This window comes from Lissotriton helveticus, chromosome 2_1, assembly GCF_964261635.1.
Source record: "Lissotriton helveticus chromosome 2_1, aLisHel1.1, whole genome shotgun sequence".
Classification (NCBI taxonomy): domain Eukaryota; kingdom Metazoa; phylum Chordata; class Amphibia; order Caudata; family Salamandridae; genus Lissotriton; species Lissotriton helveticus.
In genome coordinates, this window is record NC_136059.1 from 1,573,695,047 (window position 1) to 1,573,708,658 (window position 13,612).

At 44.5% G+C, this 13,612-nt stretch overlaps 1 protein-coding gene across 1 annotated transcript in view; it reads right to left on the reverse strand.

Annotated features, from left to right (window-relative positions):
* Positions 1 to 12,572, reverse strand: part of LOC144818792 (N-acetylneuraminate-9-phosphate synthase-like) — a 145,327-nt gene extending 132,755 nt beyond the window's left edge. Inside the window, exon 1 of the mRNA XM_078676548.1 lies at positions 12,345 to 12,572. Within this exon, the coding sequence (XP_078532674.1) occupies positions 12,345 to 12,476 (132 nt within the window). The 5' untranslated portion in view covers positions 12,477 to 12,572. The remainder of the gene's footprint in view (positions 1 to 12,344) is intronic.
* Positions 12,573 to 13,612: the final 1,040 nt, after the last annotated feature.

Genomic DNA, 13,612 nt, shown 5'->3' on the forward strand with positions numbered 1-13,612 from the left:
AGGGCGGCAGGCCACCGCCCGCACCGCCAAACTCAACTGCCGCCCCACTGCCAGAATTTGAGTTTTCTTCTGGTCTGGCGGGCAGGCCTTTGACTTTCCCACGGCGATGCCTTTGAAAAGGGCACACCGTACAAGAAAGGGGGTACATGCACACATAGGGGCACACTGTCGAACTCGTAATCAGTCCCTAAGTGAGAGAAAGCACATTGTTTTATAAAATAACCAACATGTTTTGTCTTTCCAAACAGAGAGGGAGAGATTGTGCGTGCGATTATGTCTGTGTGAGTATAAAATCCTGATGAAATCTAACAGACACCTCACCATAACTGACTGAATTGCATTTATTAGGAGGGTGACACACCTCACCTCCCCCCCCCCCCAACACCGGCATATGGATAATTACAGGGAAGTAAACAATTTAAATAATAAGACGAATTTCGTAGCGCGCACTGCATCGCATTTTGCGATGCGGTGCAATTATCCATATGCCAGTGTAATTATCCATATGCCGGTTTTAGCCCTCTCCACCGTGCCCCTCCCCCTCCCCGCCTCCCTGCCCCACCGTAACTCCCTCCACGGCCCGCGGCTGGACAAGACTTGGAATGTTGGAGAAGAAAGTCCATATTGCCCCGCTTCCACTCTATTGTGTATCAAATGAAGACCTTTCAATTCCAGTATTCTAATTAAGAGTACTGCATGCACCTGCAGGCAATAATTAGAAAGAGAACCCTGCCGAGACTATATAGAAAAGGTCTTAGTACAAGATACTATAGTTTTCGAATGTGCAACACTGGGTACCATCAAGGCCACACAATATATTTAACACATGAACACTATGGGGCAGATTTATGTTAACTGGCGCATCCCCAGGGATGCGCCAGTTAACATGCGCCACAGTGCGCCACTGCTCCGCCACCCATGGTGCGCCGCATTTATGATGCGTCGCACCATGGTGCAAGGCAGTGAGGATGCGTGACGCATCTCTCAGCGTACGAGCGGCGCATTGCAGGAGTCATGTCGCAAGTGCGACATGACTCCTGCAATGCACAGGAGCCACCTATTCACTGCATTGTGCGTCCACCCTTACGCCTGCTTCAAGCAGGCGTAAGGAATTGACGTAGAAAGTGGCTGAGTGAAATCTCATAGATTTCACTCAGCCACTTTTAGGAGGCGTTCCTGCGCAGGAACGCCCCCCCCTGCGCAGGAACGCCTCCTTATGGCGCAGGGGTTTCCAACGTGACGCATCTCCTAGATGCGTCACGTTGTAAATAGGGAGCATTGTTTGCGCCGCCGTTGCGTCACATTACGTGACGCAATTGCGGCGCAAGGAGGTGCAAGGCCTTCATAAATCTGCCCCTATAATTTTTTCATTCTTGATTTTTTATTATTATTATTCGTATTTTAGTTGATTTTATGATTTTTCACATTGAGACAAAAAAAATTGCAAATATTAAAATTTGAATACACTAAATAACATTTAATGATCAGAATTAGAGAAATAGTCCCATACACACAACTCTCATTATACACTCATGGCCACAATCATGTCATAAAACAGCTATCATTCCACAAATCATTCATTCATCCACACAGAAAAAAAGGCAATAACGACTGTTCATTTCTATTGGAATAATGGGTAAAATAGGCTAGTTGCCCCACTTCCTATAACGTCCCTCCTTGTGAATAATTAGATGCCCTCGACCCACTTATGTTCTTAGAAATCGTGTTGTGCATTCAAAAATGCGTAGGCTTTCTATGGTCGTTAAATGCGACCTTGAGGTATTTATTTAACTGTATAGTTACTTCTTTATAAACTATCTCGGTATTTCGCACCTAGATGAGGAAACAAAAAACACAAATTCTTTTACAGCCAACATTAATCTGGGATGATTTAAATGGCTTTATTGCGGGAGCCTAACAGTTCAGGGAAAATCTGTGTGGTTTGAGCGGTGCAGGAAACTTCCGCCAGGTGGCAGCAAAGTCTAGTGCTCTCCTCTATCCCATCTCCGCTCACCCAGATGAGGCAGCAGCGGCTCAGATAAGGCTAAAGGCGCATGAGCTCCAATTTCCGTCGGTCTCTTAATTTATCAAAGGTGGCCAACTATAAACACATCTCATGCAGCCAAATCATGGCCCATCCCAAACAACTGCACTTCTGACCTTCATGCTAGGGTGACCAGATCTTGAGAACCAAAAAAACGGGACATTTGGGGAAAATAGAAGGACAACCAAAGTCAAATCAAAGAAGGACTATCATTTTTTCATCCACGGAATGGCACAAAATGACGCTGTCATCAACATAGGATCACAGAAGATGCATTAGGAAAGTAAATACAATTTATTTTCGAGAACCAAAATAATACCTAATAATTAAATTGCTTACTTATAACAGCTGCTAATTAGCACAGCTTTAGAACACCCAGGGCTTTAAGTGGGCCGGGTCTGTCCGGGTCTGAGCACCGGCAGTTATTTTAAGGGGGCCTGGAACCAGGTCTCTATCGGGCTCTGTTGTCAGGCCTCCAAAGGTAGTCCGTTTTCTTTTTCTTTTTCCTTGACTGCAGTGAGAGCATGCACATGATGTACCCATGCTCACAAACAACTTCAGAAGCACTGACTTATTACTTTTTAACAGCGCCCCTTACCGCGCTTTCACTTTTACAGTAGCTGTTTCGCTGTCCCCGAATTCACGACACTCCCTCTCCAGTCTCCTCGCCCCCACTACTCGGCAGCAGAAGCCAGGAGTAGCAGTGCCACAGGGTCACAACTCCATCTTGCAGGAAGACGAGCAGTAGGAAACTGCGTGGTAACTGGCACGGGATCATCTAAAAGCCCCTGGAATTAATTTTGTGCATGTGAAGAAGCGTTTCTTAACCTTGCATTCCAACCTCCCATAACTGATCACAAAACTCCCCAAAAGGCAGTGTGTCCAAATAGAACAGCGTTTTCATTTAATTACTGTGTTTTTTTGTCTCGGATCAGAAAGGCACAACAACATACCCTCAAATATTATTCAAACATACGAGTGTGCTTCCTTCGCCATATTATTTGATATAAAGTGATGAGCAGGCGGGCAACTAGAGCCAAATGTGGGGGGGGGAATATTTCGGGAGGGGGCTAATTCTTCCAAACATAGACAGAGTGGCTGTAAGAAGGGGCGAACACGCAACAAAAGCCTCATTTACACGTAAATGGTCTTTTAAAGACCTGTTAAGTACTCGGGAGCAGCTGGCAATTAAATGCTTGCCAGCCCGCCCAGGCTGACACACACGACGGGGGGCTGAAGCCCCGTGAGCCCTATAGTGATGAGCATAATTTGGGCAGACACTCGAAAAACAACGTGCAGGCACATTCATACCGTCAGCCGAAAAACCAAAGTCACCCCTCCCTCTGCCCCCACCTGCTGCAACTGCTTCGCACTTCGGTACCGGCTGCAACGAAAATAAAAAGTACATTTGGGTGGTTCCTTTCACCAAGTGTATTTCAGCCTAGGTTTGGACAGTTTCACAATTATTTTGGATCTAGTCACTTAGCACCCTTCCAACTGTACCTGCGATCTTTTCATTAGCAGCGCAGAGATGGGGTAAGCCAACCGCCTCACCCCCATTTTGAAAAGAATTGACAGCGAATGAGGAAAAGCAAAGATGTGCACCTGCCTGTTGGGACAGGAGTTGAGTGGTGACAGGAGTTTTGTTGTGCTAGTGGACTCCATTTGATTTCATGGAAATAGAAAAGTTCACGTACCTACTACCTACAGAACGGATGTTTGCAGCGAAGTGCTGGTACTCTAGCATAAAAAATATTGCAGCACTGCTGAGAAGTGCAGGTACTCTTTCTCTCCCCTTCAACTTACAAAACTGTGGGCACTCTGTGCAGGAGAGCACATGCCCGTTTGAAGCACTGGATAGTAAATGAAACTTTCCCTGCCAAGGACACACAAAAAAGGCCCCAGCATCCTAGCACTCAAACAAAGCTAATGTGTGCTACATTACTTTGACATATGTCATTGGTATTTTAGGCTTAGTTTGGGCCCTAGAGTCAGTCAGTTTTAAAAGTTCATTTGTTTCATGTACTTTGTGCAACAATGTTATTGCAGATATAAGGTGTTTAATGTAACTGCTCACTCTCAGCTTTGGTTGGCAGAGCACGGTTTGTGTTGTATGTTTAGTACAGGGCTTTAAGTGGGCCGGGTCTGTCCGGGTCTGAGCACTGGCAGTTATTTTCAGGGGGCCTCGAAATGGGTCTCTATCAGGCTCTATTTTCAATCCTCCAAAGGTAGTCTGTTTTCTTTTTCCTCGACTGCAGTGGGAGCATGCACATCGATGAGTGCATGCTCATTTTGCTCACTACTGAGCAGCGGAGGTAGTGAGCATGCCAGTTGAGCCGCGTTGTAGGAGGAACGCGGCTTTAAAGAGAGCCATTTTCTCTCAGGATTTCCCTTCCTGCAGCGCAGGTGCAAAGTCGTCGTGGTGCCAGCCTTCACATCATGGGATGATTAAGAGAGAGACAACCACAGGCAGCCTGCTCTAGCACAACCCTGCTCTGACCTTTCACACTGAGCGTCAAGGCTGCAGTGTAATCAAGCAACAATTTAAACGCAGAGAGAGGAACTAGTCTGCGTGATCCTGCCCCAGCCCTAACGCAATGCTAGTTATCTTGATTTAGACCACGCCCCTACTTGGATTGACCACGCCCCTTTAAGTGGTTTGCCCCGCCCATTTTAGAGCACTCCCAGGTTTTTTTTCCCACTTAAAGCCCTGCTGAACACCACAAAAAGTGCCTCTCACTGGTTTCAGTCAACCGCCTCTAAAAACCGGGACATGAGCCAAAAATGCCGACACCTGCCGGAACAGCTGGTGAAAACCTGGGACTGTCCGGGCAAATCTGGGGCATCTGGTCACCCTATTTCATGAGTTCTTTCAGAGCAGCTCTATGCCTTTATTGCAAATTGTCTTTTATTTCTGTAAACTGTCTTTGGAGAGCTTTCCGCATGATCCAGAACCTATCCCTAATTAAAGAAAAAAGAAAGATATACAGAAAATGAGCTTTGTGTACATTAAGGTGCCCCCAAACTAACTTTCTAGAAAAGGGTTTGCTTTATCACTAATCACCTGCAATATTATTTCATATATTTGTCGACTGTAGGAAAACACGATGCGTTCCTTATTTTTGTGATCGGAGAGGAGGCTGAGAAAGGTGGGGGCATATTATCAAGGAACGGCCTTAAAATTATCGCCGCTTTAGCGGCAGGAAACTGCCGCTAAAGCAGCGATAATGGGCTTGATAATATGCCCTTGAGAATTCCAATAGAAGCCCATGTTATGGTGTTACCATGGGCTTCTGTTGGCATTCTCTACGGCATATTATCAAGCCCATTATCGCTGTTTTAGCATCAGTTTCCTGCCGCTAAAGCGGCGATAATTTTAACGCCGTTCCTTGATAATATGCCCCGCGGTTACTGAAGGAGAGGAGTTCAATGTCAAAAGGTTAAAAGGCATATCAGCAACAACTGGCAAAAATTATCGCTAAGCGCACTTAGTGCTAGGATAATTATCACCGGCTATCGCCGAATTTTATTACTGAGATAGCGTGCTATTAGCAACGCTTATCTCAAAAGCGATAAAATTCCAGGCACAAGCTGCCAGTTTTGCGATTATCGCTGGAAATACAGCGATAATCGCACAACATTTGGCGATAGCTTGCTGATAGTGCAGGGCAGACTCAGCCATGATATTCACCTTCCATTGGATATCATGGCTAAGTCAAACTAAAGGCAGCCGTAAGGAAAGTAGCAATAATCAAGGTTAGCGCTTAACTTTTCTTATCGCTATGCTTGTTAGCGTGCCCATTGATCATTGGAGAAATGTCGGTTAGCGACATTTCTCCAGTTATTTTGAGCTGGAATGCCCACTTTGCATCTCAGTAGAGATGCAAAGGAGGGCTTTACGGGCAAGGGCACTAAAGGAAGGATTCACGCAATAGCGTGACCTTGCTGATATAGCGATAAAATTATGCCGCTTTTTGGCCAAAAACGGCCGCAAAAGCGGCAATGATTTTTTAGCACCACCTTGTTGATTTGCTTTTAATCCCCCTGCTGCTACATTTGGTTGCTTGAGGACTAGGGGGCATATTAGCAAGAACCTCGTTAAAATTATCGCCGTTTTAGCGGCAGGAAACTGCAGCTAAAACTGCGAAAATGGGCTTGCTAATATGCGTTATAGAATTCCAATGGAAGCCCAGGTTAGATGTGCAGGACATCTGACCTGGGCTTCTATTGGACTTCTATAACGCATATTAGCAAGACCATTATCGCCGTTTTAGCGGCAGTTTCCCAGCCACGGCCCGTGGAGGGAGTTTCGGTGGGGCGGAGAGGCGGGGCGGGGGAGGGGCAGGGTGGGGGGTGCTAAAAACCAGAGTATGGATAATTGAAGGTAAGTAAACAATGTAATAAATAAAATGAATTTCGTAGCGCACCCTGCATCACATTTTGCGATGCAGGGCGCGCTACGAAATTCGTTTTATTAATTAAATTGTTTACTTACCTTCAATTATCCATAATCCGGTTTTTAGGACCCCCCTCCCCCACCCCGCCTCTCTGCCCCACCGAAACACCCTCCACGGGCCGCGGCTGCAGTTTCCTGCTGCTAAAACGGTGATAATTGTAATGACGTTCTTGCTAATATGCCCCCAGGTCCAAAAACGTCAATGTCCATCCTCTGGAATTCTTAAAAAAAATATACCTTTAAAATTAACTGGTATGTGCCTGCGAATTTCGCAAGGTTACTGTTTTTTTTACTTTCAAGATTATGCAATGAATTTGCTTTCTTTTTCTCCAGCAGAATCCCCAAATAAAAGAGAGACTTTCTAACTCAAACAGAATTAGCAAAAGTTGGGAAGAATAACAATTTTCAGAATGTCTTTGTCCGTAGGCAATGCCCCAATCCGTGCAAGATAATGTTAATTTATATTTTTTCAGTTCTATTTTATATTTTTTCAGTTCAGTGCTAATTCTACGCCTGTAATCGTAATGATTTGCACAGCGTTCTGATTACGCTTTTCACTAAACGCTACTCTATTGCAAAAAAACTTTATATAGCGTTCTTAAATCGTTATACCATATACTTACTGTACCCAAGTTAGTACAATGCCTAGTGCAGATCAGGGAAGCACTGGCGGATGTGGTGCGTGCTATACACATCACAAATAATTACAAATGCCTAACCTAACGATGGGAATCCACTAACATTGTTGTTTTACAAGCGAATTTGCAAGCAGAACCGGCGTCTGAAATCGTTGTTAGGGTTTTGGGAAACCCACATACGTATGACATTCAGGGTCTGTGTGGATGTCCCTACCTTCCCAGTGTTTTAGATCCCAGAACCTGCACTTGTGTCGACCTTACCTAATCCTATCTTTTAGATTAAAGAACCCCCCAACGTAGCTGTAGATTCTCTGCGTCCAAAAATCGCATCACCCTCTAAACTATTTTTATGGTACTTCAGCGCTGTGATCAGAGATTACTCATAAGTGCGTTAAGTACTGAATTTATTTACACATATCACGCCTTGAAACTTGCTGTGTACACCGTAATCTCTGAAGCAGGCGCTCTAAGCCATAAACGGTTTAGAATGAATCCTGTCTGTGGTCGCTAAAGTAAGCCAGAACCTCTTTAACTTACTTTTTTACTGTCCTTTTGTGCCAATTTCTAATGCGTGCTTTGTCTTGCCAAAGACTGACTTTCTTTGGCTCGGCTCCTAACGGTGGCACATAGCCCTCACGATGACTCTGTTCCCTGCATGACTCCACCCTTCGAGCTCCACCCCTCTGCTCCTCCCACCCAATTTGTGAGCTCCCGAATTACACTGCGTCCATTCCCAGCCCTGCTGGGGACCGAGTGAAGAAATGCTCACGTCTTCAATGGAGGGCACTGGAGTGGCGAGGGCCAAGCCTTGCGTTTATTCTGTTTTAGGTTTTTGAGGTTCACTGAGTCGACCTCCTGCTGGCAGCAGAGCACTTTGCAGAGAAAATATTTTTATTGCAGCCGGAGCATCTCAAACAGAAGGTACTGCTTATTGAAAGGTATAGTATGTGTGTGTGTGTGTGTCAAAGAGTGGTTCAGATACACAACCCTGAATGCCAAGGGGGATGGGAATGTGCAGTTTGGATAGAACAATCTAAAGCTTATTCTTCTCACTCCTTTACACATATTTAACTTATAGTACATATATTTACAATTTGAGGCACAGGGAGAAAAAAATATACCCAGAATTACACAATTTTAGGTCAGGCGCCTTTTCGAAAGCTGGGACAAGAACCAATGATCCCCGGCGGGTAGCTAAGCCAGTCGTAGATGCACCCTCACCTGCCCCCGTTATGTTTGATTTACTAGCTTGCTTGCTCAATTCTCTGTTGCTCATGTTTGCAAAAACAGGCTGCACAGGAGCTCGGTAGATGGATACAGTCAATACTTTACTGCAGGTCGCCACAGTGATTCATTTGTCAAGGCTGTAGCAAGTGATGGGCCCCCGCACACATTGTTGGGGACTTCTCCTTATTTGTAGGGATCAGTCTTTGATCCAGGGCAGGAGAGCGGAGGGCAAAAAAGTGAGATAAATGGAGGAAGAAAAAAATAAATAGTACCCAAGCTGGGGAAAAAGAGATGAAAGAGAACCAGCCGGAGGGAGGCAAAGAGATAGGAAGTTTAGGGTGTGTGGTGGAAGGAAGAGGCACAAGATGAAAGCAATACTAGGCAACCGTGGTATTCAGCCGCACCAGTGGTCGGCTCTAAGAAGTACTTTGGGCCCCTGAAATATATGGATATTTATATTATTTTACAAATTAAGGTTAGGGGAATGATGTTACTATATGAGGAACTAGGCACAGCTAAGTGGTATATATAATTGCTAGAGTGTCTGCTATTTGAGTTAGAGTTTTGTCCTATAACACCATTTACTAGCCATTTTCTCAATAGCTCTGTGGGATTTAGGCGTAGACCCCAAGTGTTAGGAATCTTTGGGACACCACCATCTGTCTCTTTGGTATAAGCTGCCACCTACTAATACAATGTGTTAAACTGGGAAGACCTGTAGTGGTGCACACTGCCTTCTAGAAGATTACAAGTTAGAGATTTTACATTTGAATTAAAAACAGAAACAGAGAAGGGAGCAGTAGGTGTTTTGATGGTGAGTCATCTGCCCACCCTCGATTTATTTTCTGGCTTTTACTTACGGTTTAATGGTTAATATCACCTGCTGTGTTCTGAATCGGAAGTGCTTTTTAACTTGGCATTTAAAACCTGCAGTGGGTTTGAAAAGTATAAGTAGCCTGTAAAGGTTTGCAAACCTAATATTTGCCTTCTCCTAAAGAGGTTGTATCGAACAACATGTGAATAGTAAAGCAAATAACACCTTCAAACACATTACCATAACTGCAGTGCAAACAGAAAATGGAATGTATGAAACTGTAGGAAACTGCAGTAGGGGTAAACATTGTTGGAGCATTCCACCCTACAAAACAATTGAACAGTTTATATAGCCTCGTAGCCTTATGAAATTCTGCACAAGCTACTCACGGAAAGAAGAAGGGTTGAGGGTCTGGGGGTAACTGGGGTGTAACTAACTTTGCTTTTTTTATTTTTATTGATTCAGTTCAAAGCCTTTCATAAAACAGACAGTTTTATATAGCAATTACACAATCAAAAATAGTAACTAACTTTGCTAGGGGGCACTGGGTATGGGATCCAATTTTAGAAGATGAAACAATGGATTGGGGCTACCAAAGCTTTTCCAGTAAATGGCTCCCCTTTACTTTATTAGTTGCCATGAATTGGTAATTTACTTTAAATTTAACAGTAGAGCCCTTGGAGAGCGTTTATGCCGTTGTCCTCGTGATCTTGTCGCAGTGCACTGGGTTGAGTGATGCCTTGTGTGAGGAGCTCCCATATTGACTGGTATCTCGATTCCCTCTCAGTTTGACTGCTAATATGGTTCATTCTGGTACTGTACATGGCTACTTGAATGCCCCTATATGTGTTGGGGTTTAGCACTCAACTACTACCCTATGTCCTCTGAAACGGCTTTTATGAGATTCTCATGCAGGTAAAGTTGGTAGCCATGGCCAACGAAGCTCTGCAGGGACTTGGATCTCAGCATTTCTTTGGTGGGCTAGTCGTCTTCTTTCACCTTGCCTGGAGACCGTGACACTTTCTTCTATTTTCATCGCATTCTGGGATTACTTGTTCAATGCCAGTCTGGCGACTTCCTTGAGCCCAGTATCACTTGCAGAAAACTTCCTGTCATTAGATCTTTGGTGTGACTCAACTGCCCTTCTATTTGGGAAATTGCTTACCATTCGCTTTTTAAAGGTTTTCCTTCATTTTTGGTTTCTATTTTAATTGTATTATGACCAGACATGCAAATTTCAATGACTTTTTTCTACATTTTTACCCTTAAACAAGGCCAGTGCAGCACTTTAAAAGAATCCAAGTGGCTGACAACCCTGCTCATAAAGGTCAAAGATCTTGGCAGATTTACTTTTCATAGACTTTTCAGTTGGTCAGTTCAAGCCCATGACATTACAGAAGGCCAGGAGAAGGGAGTCAGATCAACGCAAAGGACTCTGAAAATATTTATAAAAACAAGTTAAAGTTTTCAAAGCGTACTTTTAGTACTTCGAAAGACCTTCATGAGCTCTCTCCCTATACTTTTTTTTGTGAGAACAAATGATCATGTAGAAAAATACAGTTAAATACCCTTTAGTTGACTTTCCTTTTTCTATTCGGAGGTAATAACTTGAAACTCTGCGTATTATTATAAGATGGAGTGCTGGTGGAAGAGGTCAGGATAAATTGAAATAAAAAAATAGTGATACTAGAGAACATTTTTAAACAGAATCATATAGATGATTTTGGGAAAACATCTGTGGATTAAGGAACAGGGACCAGTTAGAACGTTTTTGGGATGTGTTCGGATCATACATCTGCAGTGCGCAAGTCTAGGGGAAACCTGTGAGATCAAGCACTGAGGAGAGAGGTACATGACATTTTGCAGGGACAAAGAATATTTTTATTATTACAAATGAGTTGCTTACTGGAATCAGTTTGGCATCTACGTGAAAAACACCTGGGGCCCAATTAGGATGGCGGGCTGATAGCCCCCGCCGGGCCGGCAGTAGCCACCGCCAGCCTGGCAGGGGCGATCCGCCCGCCATCCGTGCAGAAATGACCCCCCGCCATATTATCATGGCTGGGGGCGTCTGCGGCGGAAAGAAAGACCGTCCGCAGTGGACGGAAAGACCGTCCACCGCTTTTCCGCCCGGTCGACATGTCGACCGGGCGGAAAAGGGTTCTATATGGTGGCAATGTCTAATAGACACCGCCAGCCATATTAGAATGTGTCTCAGCAGATGCAATGCTGCCACGGAAAGGCATGCAGAGTCTGCTTTGGAGGACCGTTGTGGGCCCCCAGGGACTCCCTGGGGGATGCACATGGGGGGTACCTATGGTACCCCCTGCAGTTCCATGCACAACATGGTAGGCACTGCGCGGTGCCTGCCATGTTGTGCATGGAAGTGTACAACATCATCCCTGGCATTGTGGCGGGCAGTGCTGAGTTCACCGCCGCCACAATGTTAGGGATGCTGGATGCGCCCGCGCGGCGCATCCTAATGGCACATACGGGACCCCCGCCCTTATGGCGGGCGGTCCCTTGTTACGACAGGATGTGCCCCCTAGTTTTATGTTTGAATCGGTATGAGGTTGTCTAGTTCTAAATTTCAGAGTATATTTGTATTGTAGGTCTTGCAACTGAAATTTCCCATTCTACTTTAGACCCAGAACTAAAACATTTGCTTGATTATAAGTATGAATTCTGAAGATAAATAATGCTTTACACATTGCCTGATCTGCCAGCTAAGCACATGACCAGAGGCATGGAAATCTCATTGGGTGAACTGTGTGGCGTGTACATCCACGTCCAGCCCCTAAAATGCTTAGCAGCCCTCCACTTGAAGGACACGTCACACGTGGCTTTGTCCCTGACCTATAATTCCAAGAACACCCTGCTACTCTTTCGCAACTGCATCCCATGTCTCTCTTTCCAGTTAAAGACCCTCCCCACAGAAAGCCCAACCTCTAAACATTGGCCCTGCCCCCACCAATCCCTTATCTTTACTGGTTCTCATTGCTCAGTCTTTTTTTTTTTCTCCAATTTTGCCACATTAGCCTTCTGAACCCTAATTGTCTCATAATGTCAATTCAGTTATTCCTCATTTACCTGTACCTCCATCCTCCACTCCATTCCTCTGTCCCTCTTTGTCTCCTCCCCTCCCCTCGCACACACTTTAGTTACCTTGGCCATTTTGATCATTTTCTTGGCTGTCTCTAGGTCGCCTTGGTGGTTTTGACCGATCTCTGCGATGATGAAGCATGGGTGGTCTCCACCAATCAAGCGGCCTGGACATAGCTCGAATTCCAGAGGCATCGCCTATCACTGTTTAGGGACAGGTATGCCGAATGTCGTGATAATGCCCAGCCTCGTAACTGTGCGCCACAGGGAGAGTTGGCAGGGAAGGAGGACGCACCCACTGGCCCGTCTGATAGATAAAGACAAGGAGGCATGTGCGTCATTCCCTGGTCAGCCAATCACCTGTTATGAATATTTAAACACCTTCCTCATTCTGCCAATACATTATGTTAATGCTCTAGTTGGTTGTTTTTTGGTTGCAATTATAGAGAATGTTGACGACTGCATGTTGGATATACCCATCTACAGAGTTTAGAATACACTGTGCAATATAATGTATATTCTTGTCAGAAGAAACCTTTGCCCTTCTGCCAGGGCTATCAATTGCCCAAAAAAAGTCACACTAACCCTCCTTCATTAATGTTGCTGTTATTTATGCAGCTGTAATATGTACTACTTAACATCCGAAAATGTTTCGTCACATCAACAGTGACAATTTTTTTTCTAAGAAATACTAGCACATACACCCTTCTTCTTACCTCCTCTGTAGGGCTGTGATCTTTCAACTTTTGTTTGTTTTTGTCTTTTGTGTTCACACCCAAGATACCAGTACATTTGTGAAACGCACTGTACCCGGGGCCACGGTACTTATGCGATTGCGCGGCCACGGCGATTTTTGCATAATTATAGATTTGCGGCATATGCCACGTACTCAGTCATAATCTGCAGATTTTAACAACACGTCTTTGTTTCTAGCTCAAACGATTCAAAAGTTACTACAAATGCAGCACAATGCGTTGCTGAGCTGTGGAAGGTCCTTTGCAAAGGTTGACAAGTTACATTTTTGTTGTTATAGTTGGTTAACCTGGTACTAATGAGGTGTAGCCAGTACCCAGACAATGTAAAAAAAGTTTGAAAATCATATAATAATAAAATAGTACGGTCTCAAAATGTGCCACATTATACGCGTTATTTGCCTTTTCTTGCTGCATAATTTACTCAACCCTGCCGCATAATTATGCCCTCCCCTACAATATAATTGCAGTGGCCCTTACTATACCATATCTTTAGTTTGATAGGCTTGATGGCTGAAATTACACTTTCTTGTTGATACCGCAGTGGGCACTTTGTCTTTTCAAAATTATCTATATATC